This window comes from Actinia tenebrosa, unplaced genomic scaffold (assembly GCF_029948245.1).
Source record: "Actinia tenebrosa isolate PJP-AT-01 unplaced genomic scaffold, QUT_ActTen_1.0 PGA_scaffold9__36_contigs__length_13948895, whole genome shotgun sequence".
Taxonomy (NCBI): domain Eukaryota; kingdom Metazoa; phylum Cnidaria; class Anthozoa; order Actiniaria; family Actiniidae; genus Actinia; species Actinia tenebrosa.
In genome coordinates this window covers 6,570,324-6,591,566 of record NW_028292586.1, presented here as the reverse complement: position 1 = coordinate 6,591,566, position 21,243 = coordinate 6,570,324, and the positions used below count along the sequence as shown (strand labels likewise).

Here is a 21,243-nt window from a genome sequence, read left to right as displayed (position 1 = left end):
ATTTCGTTACCAACCATACCTTATTTCGTTTATCAGCCTGGCTTTCGGTTTGGAACCTAATGTGAAACCTAACCATCCAGAAACCTGAGACGGCGGTATAAAGTTAACATTACCAGTAGAGGTAGTGAAAAAGAAAGGGTTTCCCCCGCCCCAACCATATATGAGATTTCGCTCCAAGCCTTGATAGTTTCATAATTCGCAATGCAGCTCGACAAAAAAATAACCGCTTTCCATCTCTATCAGAAACTTGGAATTTCAAAAACTACGGCTAAAAAAAAAACATAAAATTGAATTTAATGATTTAAAAAAATTTAATTAAAAATAAATTACTCATTTGTTTTTCCTCACAGCGGACAACCCCATTTACGCATGCCCTCAATCCAGTCATTTCCGTTTGTATCGAGTGGAGGGGCAACTCAAATCGAAGAACACCGAATTTCTTTTTTTCTTTTTTTACCTCCTAAATTGGCCCTTAAATCAGCCCGTAGCCGTATAGGCTAGACACATTTAGCCAGAATGGGGAACCGTGGAATGGAAGATTTGATCCCGATCGTCAACAAAATCCAAGATGCATTTGCACAAATCGGTTACTCATCGGCGATTGATCTTCCACAAATTGCTGTAGTAGGCAGCCAAAGTGCTGGAAAAAGTAGCGTTTTAGAAAACTTTGTTGGAAAGTAAGCATCCTTATTCATTTTTTTATACCTTCGTTGTTTATTTGTAGTGCGGCTGGTTGAATTGTATGTGATTTTGATGTCCTTTTTTCAGAGATTTTTTGCCCAGAGGATCGGGTATTGTTACACGAAGGCCTTTGATTCTACAACTTTATCCTTCAAACTCAGGTGAGTCTTTCTAATTTTTAACAAAATTATTGCAATAATTTTATTCAAATTTGCCATAGGACTGAAGTATTTATACTGGTTTGAGCTTTTGAATATATAACATTTGTTTTACTTCATGTATAAAACTTATTCGAACTTTATTCAAGATGGCGATAATAAAATAAACAGAAGCCATGGTCTTTACCCTTTATTTATCAATACCTATGGTTTGTTTTGACATTCTGAATATTCTGATGCCTGCTTCCTGTTTTTCATTCTTGCTTTCGAAGTTTTAAAGGCCAAATTCGCTTTATTTATCTGACATTATTGTACAGTATTTGTACTAAATATATTCTTACAAGCATTGAACAGTCTAGTTATTCGATTGAGCATAATTCCAAAAATAGCGATGATGGATATACAGGGATTAAAACACAGTGGAATAACGTTATTAAACTAGGATTTTTGACATTTTATTTACCTCATAATATAAAAACACACACAATACTATTTATTTAAGACTTTAAATTTTTTTAAACCTTCATGAATGTGTAGCCCTGTAAAAGGCTTTCTTACACAGTATGTATGCTTAAAAATAAATATTATTGTAGAAAAATAATTTTGTTTTTCCGACATACAGTAGCTGCCATTGAACTCTTTATTACAAAGTTGCTGGGAAAAAAAATTGTTTTAAAAAAGAGGAATTGGGAGACAAATTGTTGAGGATGTAGCCTTAATGTTAATTTTAGGTGAAGAAATTGGTTGTCTTGACAATCAAACCAGTCCATTGACTTAAGAAATATAAATCAGTTTTCCATTTTGGATACTCTGATCTAACCATACATGAGATGCTACATGAAAACACCAGAGAAGCATAAGCACAGTGTTTTCCAGCTTAATTTTCTCAAATACATTTTACTATACTCTTATCTAAAATGACATTTCAATCAATTAAAGTGCACGTTAGAACTAAGTTATTCACTAAAACTGGATTCAAAATAATAGTCTTTGTATGAAGCATTCTGTGAAGTAGCTACTATGTAGTTTCATCATGTCCTAATGCATTGAGGAAGTGACCCAGAAAGCAATGGGGTATGCAGCACTGCTATTTTTACAAACATTTGAACTATGAAGTTGTGATTGTTAGAATTTGGTTTTTCGCTACCCCAAGTCAAAAATATTAAAGGTACCAACTCATTAGTTTTAATTGATGGCAACGAAAAACCAAATCAAGCATGTAGCTTATAGGTACCAAGTTCGCATGTTTATGAAAATAGCAGTTAAATGAACATTCTCAGGCTCAGAAATCAGTCAGATTTTTCTTTAAAAAAGCCAAATGTCATAAAAAAGTCAAATTCCCTTCTGGCTTACAGTGTAATGAGCAAACGTATAAACACATTTAATGTTTCGCATACTTCAATGCACAGGTTCTGTACATTCAACTGATACAATTCGATGCAAACCTGCTCGTTTTACCAAAAATGCGCTCATTTGACAGGAAAAAGCCTGTGCAAAGAAGTATGCAAATATATCATCATAGTCATACTATTGCGCCTACTATTGCGCCTTGCTCTGAAATACCTAATTTTATTGCTACATACCATGATTAGTTTACGAAATCCACAGTGTATACCACCTGACTATAATCATAAATAATAATAATAATCGTCATCATCATCAAAAATCATAATTCAATGCACTCCATAATGTTTTTTATTAATCATAATTAACAACAACAAAATGGCAATAATAAAAATAACAATGATTTTGTTTCAGCTATATCTGGATATAATATTTTTCTTGACCTTTCTGAATTACATTTTTTGTACACAGTAGTTTTTGACATGAAAAACATACTTCTTTATACATATGTAGATTTTATCAGTTATTTCCAATAAACGTTTTACAAATAACATGCTGATCAGCTGTTTCCTGTGTGGATGCTCCAACCATTCTCGCTTCAGCCAATCAGGAACAAGCAGTGAAACCAAGATTTGACAAACAAGTTACATGTTATCAAAAACTTATATGGAAGTAAAACATGGTGATTGGCTGTGCTCAGTAGTACTCTGATTCTGCCCTCGCCTGATAGGCTCTGGTTTTCAGTCTACATATAGATTGTGATTGGTGAACGCTGCCAAAGTTTTCCCACTTAGATTGTCCACATAAACAACAAACAAACAAACAAAAAATCTGCAACTTTATCGAGTACAAGTAATCCTAAAACAATTTATTGGTTAAGTTAAGATAAGATAAGCGCAAAGATAACTCACTAATTATTATCATGAGCATCTGAAGGAAACAAAAGCAACACATTTGTTCTAAGTATTGTTTACCACTAAAATCTTCGATATTTATTAAAAATTTCTGTTTCATTTTTTATGAGGAAATAATAAAGAATATGTGCATTGGTGACTTGTACATTTTAAAATTATAATACAAATCACTTCTAATCTAAACTGTGTACAATTTTATTCCAGAGTATGCAGAATTCCTTCATTGCAAGAATAAGAAGTTCACTAACTTTGAAGATGTCAGGAAGGAGATTGTTGCTGAGACCGACAGAGTTACTGGAAGCAATAAGGGAATCTCTTCTGTACCCATTAACTTGAGGGTATATTCACCTCATGGTGAGTCCATTCAGGGATTAATGGGAGGGGAGGTTGAGTGTAAGTTTGGTGTTGGAGGAGAAAAGGAGAGGAGGAGGGGGGTGAATGGAGTTGCTTGTTGGTTCTCTCTATTGTACATTGAAGATTTTTCTCCATTTTCTGCTTCCAATTCAATAATAGAATGAGGGCCACAAGTTGTTAGCCATAGGCTCAGTTTACCTCATAACCCAACTGGATGGTGCACTATACCCTGTATGCTATTATACCATAATGCCTGTTGAAGAAATAATTTTAATATATTTCAACTAGAGAACTTGAGTTAAAAATATCTGATAAGAATACTAACTGAGAGAGAGTGCTTAAAGGGGATGGTGCCATGTGACAAAAGGCTGTCAAAACAAACTGTAAATTATTTAAACTGTCATTAAACTGTTGTCTTGTTTCACAGTTTTAAGCCTGACTCTGGTAGATCTTCCTGGCATGACCAAGGTACCAGTTGGTGACCAGCCAGCAGACATTGAATTCCAGATTAGAGCCATGTTATTTGAGTTCATTTCCAAAGAAAACTGTCTTATTCTGGCTGTATCACCTGCCAATTCAGATTTGGCCAACTCTGATGCCCTGAAAATTGCAAAGGAAGTTGATCCACAAGGTTTGTGAAGCTCTTCCAGCTGATTTGAGAAAAAAAATCAAAAAATCAGAATCAAAAAAATTTGCAACACTGAAGTGTCACTTTTCCGCCTTGAAATCATGGATTTCCAGGCCACCAAATGAAAATGTAACGTTGCTAATATGCTCTAACAGTGACACAATGATTTATGAGTTTTATATTTTTATTGCAATGGTGGGTTTGTTATTATTTTTCGCTGATCAATTTTTGCAGGCTTCATGACACCTCAGTTTTCCAGTGACGTAATCTTTACGTCGCTACTTCAGCTGGTTGTAACAATGGTTTCATAACAAAAAGTACAGGTCTGGGATACCTCTATTAGTGGACACACCTCATACATTATTTACTGTAAAACAAAGCCCCCTTTCAGTGGACAAACCACCGTTGTGCAGGGTTTTCAATAGAAGCCAGCAACTGGCAGATTCTGCCGTCTACTCTTGCTAATTCGACCGCCTACTTAGCCACTTCCCAATGCAATTGTAAATTTTGATTAAAGTTCTTTAAAGTTCGTTAAAATAAATTTTAACCCAATCTTTGTTGCTGTACTACGAAAACTGCAACGCAATCGAAACTATGACGATTGTTGTCCGCCATCTTGAATTTTTGTGAGAAGAGTGAGACTGGTGACAAGTATGCCTCGATTACATGCTCCAGTGATTTCCGGTTTACCGCCTATTCTAATTTCATAACCGCCTACCAAAAATTTTATTGAAAACCCTGTTGTGCATACACCAGACAAAATGTCATGTATAGATCCAGGATTTTGTGGATTCAGTGATAAGAGTGTACTTTCCTAGAAAATTCTAGAGAAGATCTTGCAAACTGAAATTCAGTTTTCAAGGTTACATTTTGTGTCTGCAAATGTTTAAAAGGCTTAACTAAACTACAGACAAAGACCAAGATTGGACTGCCTTTTGTTTGATGTGTTGTTCACTCCTATACTACGAGGGTTTTCTCCGGGTTCTGCGGTTTCCTCCCTCCGTAAAAATTATCATGTTCAATTTGAGCATTGTCTGCATAGAACATTGAATGTAGTGGTAGTGTGTGTGAGTGAAAAGTGTCCCCATTTAGTGCAAAAGCAATAGAACAACTAGGCACTTAAATAAAGATTATTATTATTATTTTTTAAATCTTCTTGTTTGACTGTAGGAACTCGTACTATTGGTGTCATTACTAAATTGGATTTGATGGATAGTGGTACTGATGCAAAAGACATCTTGGAAAACAGAATACTTCCACTTAGGAGAGGTATTTACTTTATATAGTTTGTGTGTATTTGAACCTGTCATTTAGTTACAGTACTACTGTTTTATTGAGTGAGTACACTAAGCAGAAGAAAACATAGCAATATTTTACTGGTTGACCAATAGGCTACTGACAATCAAATACATGTAAATCATTCCCATGTACATGTACCTTTCCACAGTTCCAAAACATTTATAATAACATTTAGTATGCGTTGGCCGTGCATCGACCCACAACCGAAAAGTGACGAAACTGTCGACCATTCGTTGGCCGAACATCGCTCAACACATGGCCAATGGTCGGGCAATACACACAGCCGATAGTCCGCTTGGTCAACACACGGCTGATAGGGTGACTGTTGACGTGCAACAGTCGGGCAATAGTCGACCGACACATGTTGGCTATAGTCATGCAGTACTTACGATTGCTGACATTGTTATGCTTTGCTAATTAATGCATCAAATCTTCTCTCATTCCAGTTTACCCAGGGGGCAAAATATTAGAAATTTGTTGAATTAATAAGACAAAATTTTGCTGTGCCACTGCTACACCATTTTTGCCCCCTGACTGACTGCTTTGAGGGTTTTTCTCTGGTTTCCCTCCCTCTAAAAACCGACTTTTAATTCCAATTGTAATTTTGGCGAAGAGAGAACTCTGTAAAAATGCTGATGTGAATTGCCATTTATTAATTATTATTAATATTCATGATTATTGAATGGCATAAAGTGAATGGGAAAAAAATATCTGATACACTTTATTCTTCTTCTTTGCTTTCTGACTAACAAAGCTGATCATTGCAGTACTTTTAAGACTAAAAAAATGTATATCATTAATATTATTTACTTTCTTTACAGGTTACATAGGTATTGTGAACAGGAGTCAAGCAGATATTGATGGAAGGAAGGACATCAAGGCAGCTTTAGCATCTGAAAGAAAGTTCTTCCTTAGCCATCCTTCCTACAGGTTTGTAACAGATACTATGGTCAGATAAATATTGGATTGAATGAGCTTTATTACAAGAGGGTAACACACGACAGTTATAGTTTAAAAAAAACATACTGTATAACCCAGTGGCCCTCAAATATGATGACTACATGGGCTACACATTATGTAGGTCTTAAGTAGGAGTGTTTTATCAAGATAAATCCAGAACTTTAAGTGAAAAGTCTTACATTAATCTCATGGAGCATGATCTGCTAGCTTATTGGGTTACAGCTTCAAAAACCTTGGATTAAAGACCTTATTGGCTTGGGTGTCATTCTCTTGAGAATAAGATTCTCTTTTTTTAAAATTTGCATCCAAAACCCAAAGAAGTACCAAAACTGTTGACCGTGTGTTGGCTGATGGTCCACCAATACACTGCCAACACACAGCCGATAGATGGCCGATAGACGGCCGATAGTTGGGCAACTGTTGACCAACAGTCGGGCGATAGTTGACCGACACGTGTTGGCTGGTCTATGATACTCTAGGGAATGACATGTGGTCTGAAATGGGAAAACATTATGCCCAAGGCAAAAATGTGTATTTATAGGACTTTGGTCAAGTTAGATTGACCACACACTACAAGCATGCCCGATTATCCCTGCATTTTATCACAGGATAATAGAATAGGTTTTACAGCCCTGAAATGACAAAGGACAAAAGTAATTAATATAATGTAACATTTTAAACCTTCCAGTGTAACATTTTGAACCATCCAGTTATAATGCACTGGCATAGATGTACATTACTGCGGTTTTCCATATCATTCTGAACTTGGTAGTTACAAGCTGCACACTTAAATTTGTATTTGATGTTGTCAACCAAAAATAATCTCAGTCAATACTTTTTATATTTATGACTAACGGCAGTGAAAAACCAACTTTACATTGAGCTGTTGAAATGTCTGAGTTCGCAGAAAATAGAAAAATGGAGTAACAAGACTGTCATTTATTATTCTTAATAATTTATTATTCTTAATAATGCTGGGAATTTCTTAAATCCAGGCACATGGCTGATAGGATGGGCACCTCTTACCTACAGAAAGTCTTGAACCAGGTAAGAATGATTATTGCTAAGGATGGTTGAAAAATAATAATTTGATAAATCTTTATAACTAAGCACAGTCGGCCATCTTGAATAACCATGGCTGCAGAATAGGTGACAAGATAAAAAAAGTCTGTTACTTACAAACATTTATTCAGGTTGGAATACCCAATTCACTAGATACAGCACATGTTTGATTTAAGGTGGCTCATAGTCATGACCTGCTGCTGCTATGGCAACATTCAAAAGGTACTGAGCCACCTTAAAGTTATTTTATTTGCTTGCGCTGTTCACTTCAGTTGCCCAAAAACTCCTTTTTGCCACTGTTTTGACAATGAATTTTGAACCATATAAATACAATTAAAATTAATAAGACTGCAGACGTTATGGCAATGATGTACTTTATCATGACCAGCAACATTAATTATCGTGTGGGTCAACAACTGGTTGTACCGTACAACGGGTGAATAGTGCTATCCAGTGGATAATCTATCTTGGATAACAGCAACAACTTTTCCACTGGATAAGGATTTATCCAATTGGATAGCGCTATTCACCCTTCATACAACCAGGCCCTGACTGTTACAAAGATGTTGGTGGTGCGTTAAGGTAGACAGCCATCCAATTGTTGACCAACACATGTAGACAGTCGTAAAGCACATGATAACCTATTACCAATCTCTTCATTGCTATAAACTGATCAAGGCAACAGCCAAGTAAGGGAAACACACTGTCATTAATCAAGACACTTGCTCAGTACCTTTACATACTCTGATTGACGGCAGTGTATCACCTGATTCCCCTGTCATGACTGTTGTCTGGATCAGCATGTAGCAATAAAAACAGTCAGTGTTAATAGATCTCTTGAATTTGATTGTGGAAATGTCTGTTTTAGCAATTGACCAACCATATAAAAGATACCTTGCCGGCTTTACGAAGCAGACTTCAAGACAACATGATGGCTTTGGAGAAAGAAGTGAAAGGATACAAGCACTACAACCCTAATGATCCATCTGTTAGGACTAGAGCAATGATGCAGTAAGTCTGCAAATTTTGAATTAACACTCCAATTTTTCACTCCAACTTTTGCAAAATTAACAGATAATGATTAGTGGCAACTACTGTGTGGGTGTTTTGAATAGAACAAGTTAATGACAACAAAATGAAACACCTACTTTGCTTTGTCTTGCCTTGCCTTGCATTGCCTTGCCTTGCCTTGCCTTGCCTTGCCTTGCCTTGCCTTGCCTTGCCTTGCCTTGCCTTGCCTTGCCTCGCCTCGCCTCGCCTCGCCTCGCCTCGCCTCGCCTCGAGAAAGCATTGCGTGATGACACTGAAAGCGGCTGTGTGGGAGACTATTGGTGGCCTGGATATCTTTAATTTCAAGAGGATTGGCAAGAGGATTGGCTAACATTTTTTCTCAGATCAGCTGGGTGCAATTTTCTAGGAGTAATTCCTTCTATTCTTTGTCTTTCCAGGATGATTCAGCAGTTTGGTCAAGACTTTGAGAAGGCAATTGAAGGCTCAGGAGATACTATCGATACTGTAGAACTGTCAGGAGGTGCCAAGATCAGTAGAATATTTCATGAGAGATTCCCTTATGAACTTGTCAAGGTAGAACTGAATTCACGGGGGAAAGAGATATTTTCAGTTGAAAAGTACCCTACATGTGGCTCTGGATCTACTGTCTCCCCTCCCCCCTCCCCCCTCTTAATTAATGGAGCGGGGAAAATAGAGACTGCACGCAAAATAACAATATGGCCGTCTGTTGTTTTTCTTTCAGATGGAATTTGACGAAAAACAATTACGACGAGAAATTATGTTTGCCATCAAAAACATTCATGGAATCAGGTTCGTTTTATGCAGAAAAAAACTGCATTGCATATTATTTTCGCATTATTAATTTATCCATTCAAGGCAAATCCTCATAATGTATGGCGGGTTGTCGCAGCATTGCACTTTCTGGTCACTTTTCATTTGCTCGATCCTCTGACTCGTATGTGAATAGAAATTGTTGGTTCTCTCCTCTGCTTCGAGGGTTTTTCTCCGGGTTGTCCGGTTTTCCTCCCTCCGCAAAAATCAACTTCTAAATTCCGCTTCGCGTCGTGCAACTCTTACGCTTTTCTTCGTGCTTAGCAACCTCCCGCGTGCATCTACGCACGCTACTTATGATCCACGTTTTTTACCGATACGGCGGCCATCTTGAATTCTATTGTTTTAACTAAAACATTATGGGATGCCGCGGGTCAACTGTTGGAAAGTTTAATAGACTGCACAGCTGTCAGGGTGTCTCTTTATATGACTTTACACTGTTCAATGACAAGCACATCTCAAAAGCAATTGAATTTCTGGTAGTTGGAACAATATGTGAATCACCATAACCCTGCCACTCTATGCTTTATAAAATTTTTTATGTTTGCACCCTAACCCTTGACATCCCTTGATTCCTGATGGCCGCCCTATCAGCAAAAACGATCTTTTGTGACTTGACCGATTTTGAATTCCATAGGGTTGGTTTATTCACTCCTGACATGGCATTCGAAGCGATAGTAAAGCGACAGATAGAAAAGCTACGATCACCAGCCATCAAATGTGTTGATATGGTTATGACTGAATTGTCTAATGTCCTGAAAAAATGTGCCGATAAGGTAGGTGGTTCCGTCAGCGACGCAGCCGTTTTTTTTTTTTTTACGATCGTAAAACGTAATGTACCTACCGCGTACAACACGTACACGGTGCAACATAGTGACGTTAACGTTAAAATGGCTTCCCATTAATTTCGTGTGATCCATCCAATTTAAACGGATATGGAATATGATGATTTATTATATAGACATGAGTGTTTTACTGGGAAACACGCCACTCATATTTTTCGTACAAACTACATCCGGGACCTGAGTAACATATTTCCCATCTCTTCACTAGTGAGGATATCGATGACGTCACTTGTGATGTTTCCCGGGACCTGTTTTGATTAACTTGCGTAGTTTTTCTTTGCGGATTTGTCTATATAATAAAAAGAAAATTACACGTTGGCTTGAAGATATGAAGTTTATCTTCTCGTGTAGAAAATATTTCACGACTCGAAGATAAACATCATATCTTCGCGCCAACGTGTAATATCCTCCATTGTATTTTTCCCTGTAAAAGAGAGCGTGTGGTCTTTTTAGTATACGGAGTCGTCTTTGAGGTTGACTTCTTCATTTGGAAAAGGCGGTTCTGCCAGTGAGGTGTCCATGGCTAATTTCAAAATATATTCATAATAGCTTCTAGTCAGATTCTCTTGAGAGGTCATTAATAAATGATCTCTACTTCCCCTCCCTTCGCTCCTTCAAAACATAGGAAACCCCCTGTACATTACTACGCAATATTTGTCATTAATAGACCAGTTTCGAATTCCAAATTACCGCTGTGTTCCTTGATTACAGACTCATTTGCACAGGGTTACCCTCGTGTCAGTGTTTAAATATTCACAAATACCAACAGTAAAGAATGCACAACTTCAACAATACAAACATTTTGAAACTCGACGGACCTTGACTGGAACACGTGAATATTCTGCACAAACTCGAGGCTAACCCTGTGCAAATGAGTCTGTAATCAAGAAACAGAGCGGTAATTTGGAATTCGAAAGGGATCTATTGTAGATCTGCTCTCTTAGAAATACTGTCATTGATTGTTTTAATTTAGTTGGGGAAGTACCCCTTGCTGAGAGACAGAGTAGAACGAATAGTTCTTGACCACATTAGGAAGGGTGAAGTACGATCCAAGACACAGGTATACTTTTTTTATATCCTATTTATACTTTTACTTTCTGACTCTCACACTCATCCATTCTACAATCATCACTCCCCTCGTTTTTTCGTTCGTCCGTCCGTCCGTCCGTTCGTTCGTTCGTTCGTTCGTTTGTGTGTTCGCACGCTCGTTCCTTCGTTCGTTCAGTCGTTCGGTCGTTCGGTCGGTCGTTCCTTTCCTCCTTCCCTTCTTTCACATGCGTTAGATCATTCATTCATTCAACCTAATCAAATAATTCGTTCGTCTTTTTTGAAAAAAAAAAAGACAACCTTTCATTCAAAATTGTTTGGTTCATTAGATCGAGACGTTCATGGAGCTGGAATTAGCATACATCAATACCAACCACCCTGACTTTATTGGCTACGCTGAGTAAGTAGGCTTGATCTTTGAATTACAAACACTTGCATATCTTGACAAAGACGTCCGAGTGTAAAGATGGATTTGGGAATGAATGAGATTGCAGTAAATGAATTTGAATAGACTTATTATCGCCCTCTCCGTCTTACACCCCTAGTTTTCTAAGAAGACTAAAAGTCCAACAAAACTGCGGTCCCTTAATGCCAAGACCCATAAAAACTGCACATATTTTTTGTCCCCCCTCCTCTGCCATCGCGTCCGGTTGAACCGCAGTCGAGTGGACAGTTCAAACCCGGAATTAGAAAATACTTTTGCTGATACAAATAGCCAAAGTGGATGTTCCTTAACGGCAGAGTAATAGAATGATAATGATACCTTGTTCGTGTTTAAGAATAATTTTATTCCCTACACACTGGGAAATTCCGGTTTTTTCCTTTCTCCGCAAAAATATAATTTTAAATTCCAATTCGATCTATCGGTAACCTTATCGAGTGGGTGCAAAAGCTATTAGGCTTTCCTTCCACCACAAAGAGGTAAATCTAAGTACATTTTTCATTCCCCCGTTAGTTGATCAGAATTAATTTTATGCTGTTGTATTTTTTGAACAGGGCCCAGGTAACATCAACAGTCAACGAAAGAAAAAAGCGAGCCATCTCTAATCAAGTATGTATATTTTCATACCCAACATAAATTACCATTATGTTGCACGCAATGTTTCACATAATGAAATTTGTTGCGCGTAATGTTGCAAGAGTAGAGCGCGATTCAACTTCTGATTTGTTGCATGCCACGTTGCGTGCAACAAGTTTGGGGTAGGCACACGCTGCAACAGTCATGTTGCATGCAATGTTGCATGCAATGTTGCATGCAATGTTTTACCGTGTCTCAGCACCTTTAGACTTTCCATACGTAAGCCAAACACAAAGCATGAAATCGAGGCTCCAGGGTAGTTTCAACGGATTATTCAAATCTGAACCTTTGTGTTTGGCTAGTATATGATTCATGGAAAGTGGGGAATTATCTAGATGATTTTTAAAACAATATTAGAACTTTGAACAAAAAATCCTGTCATGAAGGGAAAAAAAGGAAAATCTTTATAAAACTGGTTTTCGTTTTGGATTTCCAGTATTTTTGAAAAAATCTCTTGTGAGAAAGGGCTTCCTCATAATCCCTTCCCAGATCCACGCCTGACTGTCGTCGGACGTTTTCTTAACTGTACGTGCGCTCTAAATTTTCTTAAATGCTAATAAATTCGATTTTTACCCCAAGGTTATTCGCAAAGGCTGGCTTGCTGCTTCACAAGCTGGCTTTATGAAAGGCGTTGGTATGGGCTCCAAGGAATACTGGTTCGTCTTGTCAGGTAAGAACCTCCCTTTTTTCTTTTCTAAGAAAATGCTACTTCAGCGACATATTGATAAAGCAGTTAAAACCTGTGTCTCGTACGCTGTCGTCCTTAAGGTCGTCACGCAGCGCTGTGCTTCCCACTTTGCATGCGTGACGACGCTTAAGAAGTATCAGTCTGTATAGGAGGATAGAACAGTTCAAACCCGTGTATCGTACGCTGTCGTCCTTAGGGTCGTCACGTAACGCTGTGCTTCCCACTTTGCATGCGTGACGACGCTTAAGAAGTATCAGTCTGCATAGGAGGATAGAACAGTTCAAACCCGTTCAAACACATGCCGAAGGATTTAGCAAAAAACGTTGGCTGAAAGTTGACGAACCGTGTCAAACTACCCAAACATTTTTTATGTTGGGCAAATATTTTTTCCCCAAAATCAAACTTAACCCAACATTCATTCAACATAAGATACCACCTCCCACTGAACATTGTTGACAGACCATGAAAAATGGTCCCAACATTTCAGCCAACAAATGTTGGGCCGTTTGTCAGGACACCAAGCAACTTAGTACTAACTTAATGTTTTTTTTTTAGCTGAGGCACTCACCTGGTATCGAGACGAAGAGGTAATTTGCCATATCAATATGTGACTGTGTTATTCTTGCATGAGATTAATAAGTTGTTTATTCCCCGTTCTTGCTACTTTTTCATTGTTCTCGTTTTAATTGAAAACAAAACAAACAAAAAAAAACGGTTTTATGTTGCGCAAGCATGCATTTTTTCGACAGACATTTTTGAATTTGAAAGTGGTATGAAAAGTTTTAAAAAGTTGTTGCTTTTGTAGATGTCGCTATTGTTGTGAGATTTCAGTACTGGATGTTGTTGTTTCATCGTTTTTTACATGCTTGCAGCGATTCGTTGTTTGTGCGTGTAATAAAAGTTGTCCATAAGGGGGCTTTCATTTATTAGCGCATGGGAGAGGGGGGGGGGGGGGGCAAAATCAATTGGAAAGCTTACGAACATAACTCGACCCCCCTCAATATTAGAGGCAAAAATTGCATACCCCCTTTCATCACCCTACAATAGTTCTCAACCTCCTTTAAGATGTCGTATCCCCCCCCCTCACCACTTTCTTAAAATAACAAAACATCCCTACTTTTTTGTTCCCCCCCCCCCCCCCCCCCCCCAGAGGCTTCATGCAGTAGACTTTACTTAACGGGAGGCGACTTTTTTCCTTTTCAGGAAAAAGAGCAGAAGTATCAGATACGTCTTGACGGTGTTCGTCTTCGTGACCTTGAACCTGGTTTTATGTCCAAAAAAGTGTCATTTGCACTATTTAACCCTGAAACGAAGTACGTACATTACATTATAATGTAGATATCGAGTTTCTTTTAACTGGTTATATTAGAAAATATTGCAGTTTCAAATTTCTGTTGCTGAGGGTTGTCGTCGAATTTCAAAATATTTGTGTGGCCAAAATTGTGCTTTTTTCTTTTTACCGTTGGTATTTGTAAATATTCTAACGCTGACTAAATAAGCATATAACGAAAAAATTATTAGTATTTAACGAATTCGTAGAAGCTCTATTCCTTGTAATGTAACATATATTTTTATCCCAAAGCTCTAATGTATTCTACTTAAAACTCACATTTAATCTCAGTTGATCTGAAATCTTCTTGCATCGAATATAATTTTTTTGTTTGTTTTTATCCAGAAACTTGTTTAAAGATCATAAACAACTGGAGCTTTCAGCAGAGAATCAAGAGACCATAGACAGCTGGAAGGCGTCCTTCCTACGTGCAGGAGTGTATCCTGAGAGAAACTCATCTGAGGACAAGAGTTTGGTGAGAATACTACTTTTTTTCTGTTCTCTTCTCTTCTCTTCTCTTCTCTTCTCTTCTCTTCTCTTCTTCTCTTCCCTCTTTTTTCTCTCAAATCCACCTTCAAATAGTACACGTTCCTAGATAGATCAATTTAAACAAACAAAATCCTTCTACTTCAGCAAGGTGAAATTGGTACCCTGGACCCGCAGATGGAACGTCAAGTGGAAACTATTCGAAACTTGGTGGATTCTTACATCAAGATTGTCATGAAAACCATCCGAGACTTAGTACCAAAGACAATCATGTATATGATCTGTAATAATGTAAGTAGGTCCGCCTGAATCGCTGCTATGGAGACTGCGTTTAGCTTATTCGAATCCATTTATTAACAACAGCTAGCCTGCACTTTTCTGTTAGATTTTCTAAGAGTATCTCTTAAGGCTGATTTAGACGATGCGATTTTTCCTCACCGCTGTCGCGCGCAACAAAATTACGCCAACTTTCAGCTACCATTTATAGTCGTAAGTAACTTGCGCGGTCGATTTACACGAAGGAATTCGTGTCGTAAAAATGATGCTCGCAAAATTCGTACCGTGTAGTTCGGCCGTAGCGTTATATCCTGAATACGGTAAACTCGTTCTCAACTCTTGCTTCTCTCTGAGGCCTGTTAAAGTGTTGTCTTTATTTTTTTAAAGGTTTTGGAATTTAATGATTTGACTAGTTTCATTTAAATTTGAATTTCCATGTTAAAAGAATAAGTAGACGACTTTCGAAATAAACGACAGTCAGAGGAAAACTTTGGCAACACAAACATGCTTGTGTACAAGCATCTTATTTACTCATACTATCCCATGTCATCCCATTTTATTGTATACTATTTTAATTTCAGATTAAAGACTTCATCAGCCAAGAGTTACTGGCTCACATTTATTCAGCAGGAAACCAGGTAAGAAATAGAGATGTTCATTTGTTGGATATAGTTTTTATTTACTAGTTTCCATATCATATCGAGGGGTTTTCTCCAGTTTTCTTCATTTCGAAAAACATGTAATGCCCAGTAACAGAGATTTCGCGTGTATTAGCATGGTATGTATCACTCACTCACATGCCCCAAACCCTTAAAAAGGAAGTTCAAATTCTCGATTACAATGCAACATACTGCGCATGGGACATGATGTCATGCCTCTGGCAAAAAAAAATACCCTTACGTGACTTACCGACCGTTTATTATCGATGCGCAGAATTGATTTTGACAAACAAAGTGATCATTTCATCAAAGATGTAAAACATCAAGCAAATGTATACTTTGTAAGCCGTTAAAAAAAATTATGGAAGAGAGCAATTTTCAAAAATCTTGGCACGTGAGCTTCGCATCGAGCTCAAATATTACATAGTCATTAACTTAGTCACAATAACGAACATTTGAAATTGTGTCAACTAGAATGCACGAACTAAAACCGTGAACATTAAATAGTACTAATTAGTACTATTTCATACAGAATCCTTTGTTTTCTATTGTTTAATTATCACTACTTAGTGCTAAAAACTAGTATTTGTTTCACGGATTTAGTGTGAGCACTCTAGATGTATTGAAAACAAACCTTACATTTTCTCCTTGGCAGATTTTAAAACCGCGTACATTTGCAGTAAATCGTACACAAGAACATTATTAGTTGGGCTGCCTGTGGCGTATCGTGTGAATTACTGTCTGCATTTCAAATGATGGATATTGGTTGATACTTTATTATTCTTTATTACTCAACAGAATGACTTGATGGAAGAAAGCGAAGAAGCAATGCAACATCGTGAGGAAATGATAAGAATGTACCAAAGTACCAAAGAAGCCTTGGAGATAGTATCCGATATAGATAGCCATACCGCGGCCACACCCCTACCCCCTCCCATCGCATCAGATGACATGGATAACAGACCTCCTAATCCTAGTCCTAAGGTCAGTCGACGACCTCCTTCTGGTGGGTATCCTTCCCGCCCTACTGGGCCGTCACGTCCAGCTCCTGCAAGACCGGACAACATCCCTTCTGTGCCAAGGTAAATAATATTTTTAACTTTTCGTCTTTCTCTATTTCACTTTATCCATCGCATTTTATTCCAATAATCCATATTGTGGATTATTGTGAACAGTCTCTTACAGTCCATGTAATCTATTTTTGGGACGGTACTGAGTCAGACGTTTCAAAGAAAAACACTCAGTAACGTCTAGATCCTGGTCTTCTGGTATTAATTATGGATTTTATTTTAAAAACTTGCCATTATCCTGATGAAAGCTCCATTGCAGAAAAGAAGTGACTTCCTTTAAAGCTTTTCCACGTGGTGTCAAAGCGGCCATTATGGGGCATCAAAACAATACATTTTCTATCCTCCGGGAATTGAACTCTATTTTTATGCAAAGCTTGTGGAGAAAGTTGTTATTGTTTGGTAAACCAATATTTATGGCTGCCTTGTCACGTGAGTGAAAACGCTCTATTAATGGAGACCTGTCAATCCCTTTTTTTGTCTTCCACAGGAGACCGCCTGCTCCTCCCAAGCCGAACGGTGCACCCCCCATCCCCGGTCGCCCGCCCATCCCATCTCGACCATCTTAAAGAGTTTCAACTAGCAGGCGTTTGCTTGAAAGATGCCTAGATAATGGTAAATTTTGTAAGATCTGAATCATTTTACTGTAAAATTATATTCTCCGAAGGCTTCTTCGTCAATACCTTTTGTAAGGTGGCGTTATTTCAGTACCACTAAGTGAATGCTACACGAACTTTCTTTCTTCTAATTTTCGGGATATATAGTTTTTTTATTGGTGCTAATTATTCGTGCAAAGGATTCTGGTAGTTGAAGTCTATGACGCTATTATACAATGGCCTCACGAGAATATTTCTTATAGAACTGTTGGGTATGAGTTCAGTGGAATCGTAGGGTAGAGTGCATACCATATATTCATGAAAAGGTTAAACAAAATTGTACAAATTAGTGCAAAATTTTGAAGGTCTACGGATCTACTGAGGTCTACTGAACTTACTAACTTGTGCACATTTATCAACAATTTCTTGATAAAATTTCTTAAGGTTTTTCACGGATAGTATGGTATGCATTTTACTGGGTACGTAATAGACCATTTCACGGATCCCGTTACTCAACCTCAGCCTAGTCAGCGTGTAATATATTCTTTAGAAATTGCCTACAACATGTGAAATTTTTAAGTGTTTCAATTGTTCGTTGATGTGTAAATTCCTTTCATTACTGCGGACTGTAGTCAGATTCTAAAGAATAATTGCACGCTGACGAGGCTGAGGTTGAGTAACGGAATCCGTGAAATGGCCTATTGACCTCCTCGGCTCGGACGTAATGTTGTCCCATTTCAGACCACGTGTCATTCCCTAGAGTATCCTTTGTTTAATGGTTGCGCTCGGTTGCACATGAGAAGACGCATGAATATGGATACAACTCCAACAAAGAATCTAATTCTCAAGGGAATGACACGTGGTCTGAAAAGGGACAACATTAAAACCAAGCCAAGGAGGTCCATTCCGTCCACTCATAACACTAGGATACAGTATGACTACAGATTTATAATATTTCGGCTGTGTCCTAAAACAAGCTCTGAAAAAAAGTCTTCTGAATATCTTTTTTACATTCGTAGGAAAGGAAACTAAGAAACTAAGTACTAAAATAATTAATGGAAAGTGTCCTTAAATGCGTACAAAATCGCTGTTTGTTTTACGATTATCGGGATCCTTGTTGTATTAGTTTTCCCCTCCCGATCAAATTCCGTGTCATCTGCTTAATGTACTATATTAGGACTTGGGATTTGATGACGCTTTTTTGCAAACCATAAGAAATAACCGGGTATCCCTGACTCTTCTTGAATTGAAATACTTTTTTTTTAACAGAAGAAATAAGAAGACTAAATGGGAACACTGTGTCAGTAGTGCTTACTTCCCAAACGACTCTTCCTTTCCACTTTGTTGTTGTTGTTGTTTTTGTGTGTGTGTGTGTGTTTTTTGTGTGTATTTTTTGTTTTTTGGTTTTGTTTTGTTTTAGTTTTTTGCCCCCCCCCCCCCCCTCCCCCTTTTTCTTACTTCTTAAAATCTGTAACAGAGAAAATGCACTTATGCATTTAATTGTAAAAAAATTCCAATCATGATTCCTGTAGATATGTATGGTAATGGCAGTGCTCGAATTTAGAAACATATGATTTTAATTATACTTTTAAAAGCTCTAAGTCCTCATACCGGAGTCCGCATTCCAGTGGTCAACAGAAACTAATGAGAGACTGCAGTATTTTCCTACTTTGAGGTCAAAATATCAATATTTCAAAATTGTACATTAGGTTTTCTTTGTTCAATCGAATAACATGAATTTACTTTAGAGTTTTGTTGACTCAAAGGAATGCAGGTTCTGGCTCGGCTTAGCTTACCGATGCGCAGATATTATAGGACGTAAAGGTTTTTCATGTGACGTCACGCGGTTGATAAAATTGTTTTATTGGAAAAAGAAATTGATATTCAAAGTTGTCATAAAGATATTAGTAAAAAATTGGCTGCAAACTCTGTTTTTCTGATTTTTTTTCTCTCAATAGCATGACATCACAGTGAAAAGCATCAGTATGGCCAGCATGAATTCATTGCTGGAATTGTACCTATAATGAGTTTTAATAAATTTTGTTATTTTGGTCAGGAAAAAAAGGGCTGTATATTTTTATATTCTTAATAAATGAGCAAATAATGCCAGCGCTTCAGTAAAACTTTAGAATTAGCTTTGTGGGACTCGCGTTTGAATAGACGCTGGAAAACCAGATTAGAGAACTGTAGAAACAATACGTGTTGTTGCAGTGTCTTTGCATTCTTCCTACGCATGCTCAATGATAGCGTTTTCCACGGATGACGTCACAATTGTGCATGGAATAGAGACGCGGACATGCCAAGCCCAGCGAACATGCTAACAGGCAACAATGGTTTGTAGTCCTGTGGTTGCCATTAGTCCCTTTGACAGTTTCCTGTTCCATCTTGAAAGGTAGCCGTGTCTTTGCATCGAAGCAAGACGTACGGTGAGCTTGCATTCGATTGATATTCTTCTTCTCCATGTAATCGAAACCTTTATTTGCAATGTTTGTCGCGTTTCGATCCCACAAGCCATTACGATATCTATATTTTTAGTGGAAAACGCTATTGCGCGCAGAGTATGCTTTGTCTATGGAGCTCAATTTATTTTGTGTGTAAAGAAATTTGCTTGAGCTCTTGAAGCCAACAGATGCATACGTCGAGTTTCACTATTATCCAACTGCTCTGAAGTAGCGACGTAAAGATTACGTCACTGCAAAACTGAGGTGTCATGAAGCCTGTGAAAATTGGTCAGCGAAAAATAAAAACCTGTCCACCATTGCAATAGAAATATAAAACTCATTAGTTATTGAGTATCTGGAAACTGAATTGGATCTTTTGGACGATATCTTTTATTTTCTTAATTAGAATCGGAATTGTCATTTCTTTCCGGGATTTCTGTACATCCTGTTTTCAATTTATGTTACTATGCATCATCCATAACTGGTTGATTAAAGTGTCTATATTATATGACCGTGAATCTTAGATCCTGGACACTAGCAAATCGAGCAATCTAATTGGATAGATCTTATCGCGGACTGGTCTAGATTCTCCGGTATTAACCGGTCCGATCGCATATTAATCTTACGGCGAAAACATTTTGTCCTTTTCAATGAAAAGTGGTCACATAATAAAACTCTTATCAACCGAGCTTGGTCGGTCTGTACGGGATAATCTTGACCTCGGTCAAGATTATCCCGTACAAACCTCCCGCTCGGTTAATAAGATCTAAATATAGACCCTACCTCAATATTCTTAGTAATGATTCTACATCAGATAAATGGTAAATTATTTTTATATGATTTGAGTTATTTATTTGGCCAGGTTCAGCGGCGAGTGAGGTCGCTCGAAATGTTAGTTAGGTATTTGAAAAGTTCAACGGCGAGTGAGGTCGCTCAAAATACTCAATCATTTGGCCAAAGTTCAGCGGCGAGTGAGGTCGCTCAAAATGTTGGTTAGGTATTTGGTAAAGTTCAGCGGCGTGTGAGGTCGCTCGAAATACTCGTTAATTAATATTTGGTAAAAGTTCAGCGGCGTGTGAGGTCGCTCAAAATGCTAGTTATTTGTTTGACCAGGTTCAGCGACATGTGTGGTTGTTTATAATACTCGTTACCTCACCTGGGCAAAGCATGTTGAGGAAATGTGCTCCAAAGCAAGTGTCTTGGTTTGATAATCGTGTGTGGTAGAGAAATTACGGATACATTTTACAGATTACATCTTTATTTAGCTATTGTGAGACCTCAGCTCGAATATGATTCAAGTCTTTGGTCACCGTATACTAAAAAAACTTCAACGTTTAAATGTGTACAGCGAAGGGCTACAAAGTTTATATTGAACTATCCGGACGATATGACTTATACTGACAGATTATTCATACTGGACATCCTACCTCTTGAATGTAGACGACAGGCAACTTCGACCTTATTCTTCTGCATAAACTAAAACGCGAC

At 37.8% G+C, this 21,243-nt stretch overlaps 1 protein-coding gene across 1 annotated transcript; it reads left to right on the top strand.

The window, feature by feature from the left end:
- Positions 1–374: 374 nt before the first annotated feature.
- LOC116296181 (dynamin-1) lies at positions 375–18,277 on the top strand. Its single transcript, XM_031704157.2, has 22 exons — positions 375–677; positions 769–842; positions 3,302–3,451; positions 3,879–4,082; positions 5,250–5,348; positions 6,200–6,308; positions 7,334–7,385; positions 8,269–8,411; positions 8,849–8,984; positions 9,154–9,221; positions 9,880–10,018; positions 11,061–11,147; positions 11,464–11,534; positions 12,131–12,185; positions 12,792–12,882; positions 13,456–13,487; positions 14,104–14,213; positions 14,576–14,705; positions 14,864–15,007; positions 15,574–15,630; positions 16,450–16,733; positions 17,209–18,277. Exons 1-22 carry the CDS (start codon positions 517–519, stop codon positions 17,285–17,287), a joined length of 2,475 nt encoding a protein of 824 aa, XP_031560017.1. The 5' UTR covers positions 375–516; the 3' UTR covers positions 17,288–18,277.
- Positions 18,278–21,243: the final 2,966 nt, after the last annotated feature.

Coding starts and splice junctions, on each gene's coding strand:
- LOC116296181 (XM_031704157.2), top strand. CDS start 517: ATGGGGAACCGTGGAATGGAAGATTTGATCCCGATCGTCAACAAAATC. Junction 8,985..9,153: donor TCCCTTATGAACTTGTCAAG/GTAGAACTGAAT, acceptor TTTTTCTTTCAG/ATGGAATTTGACGAAAAACA. Junction 12,883..13,455: donor ATACTGGTTCGTCTTGTCAG/GTAAGAACCTCC, acceptor TTTTTTTTTTAG/CTGAGGCACTCACCTGGTAT.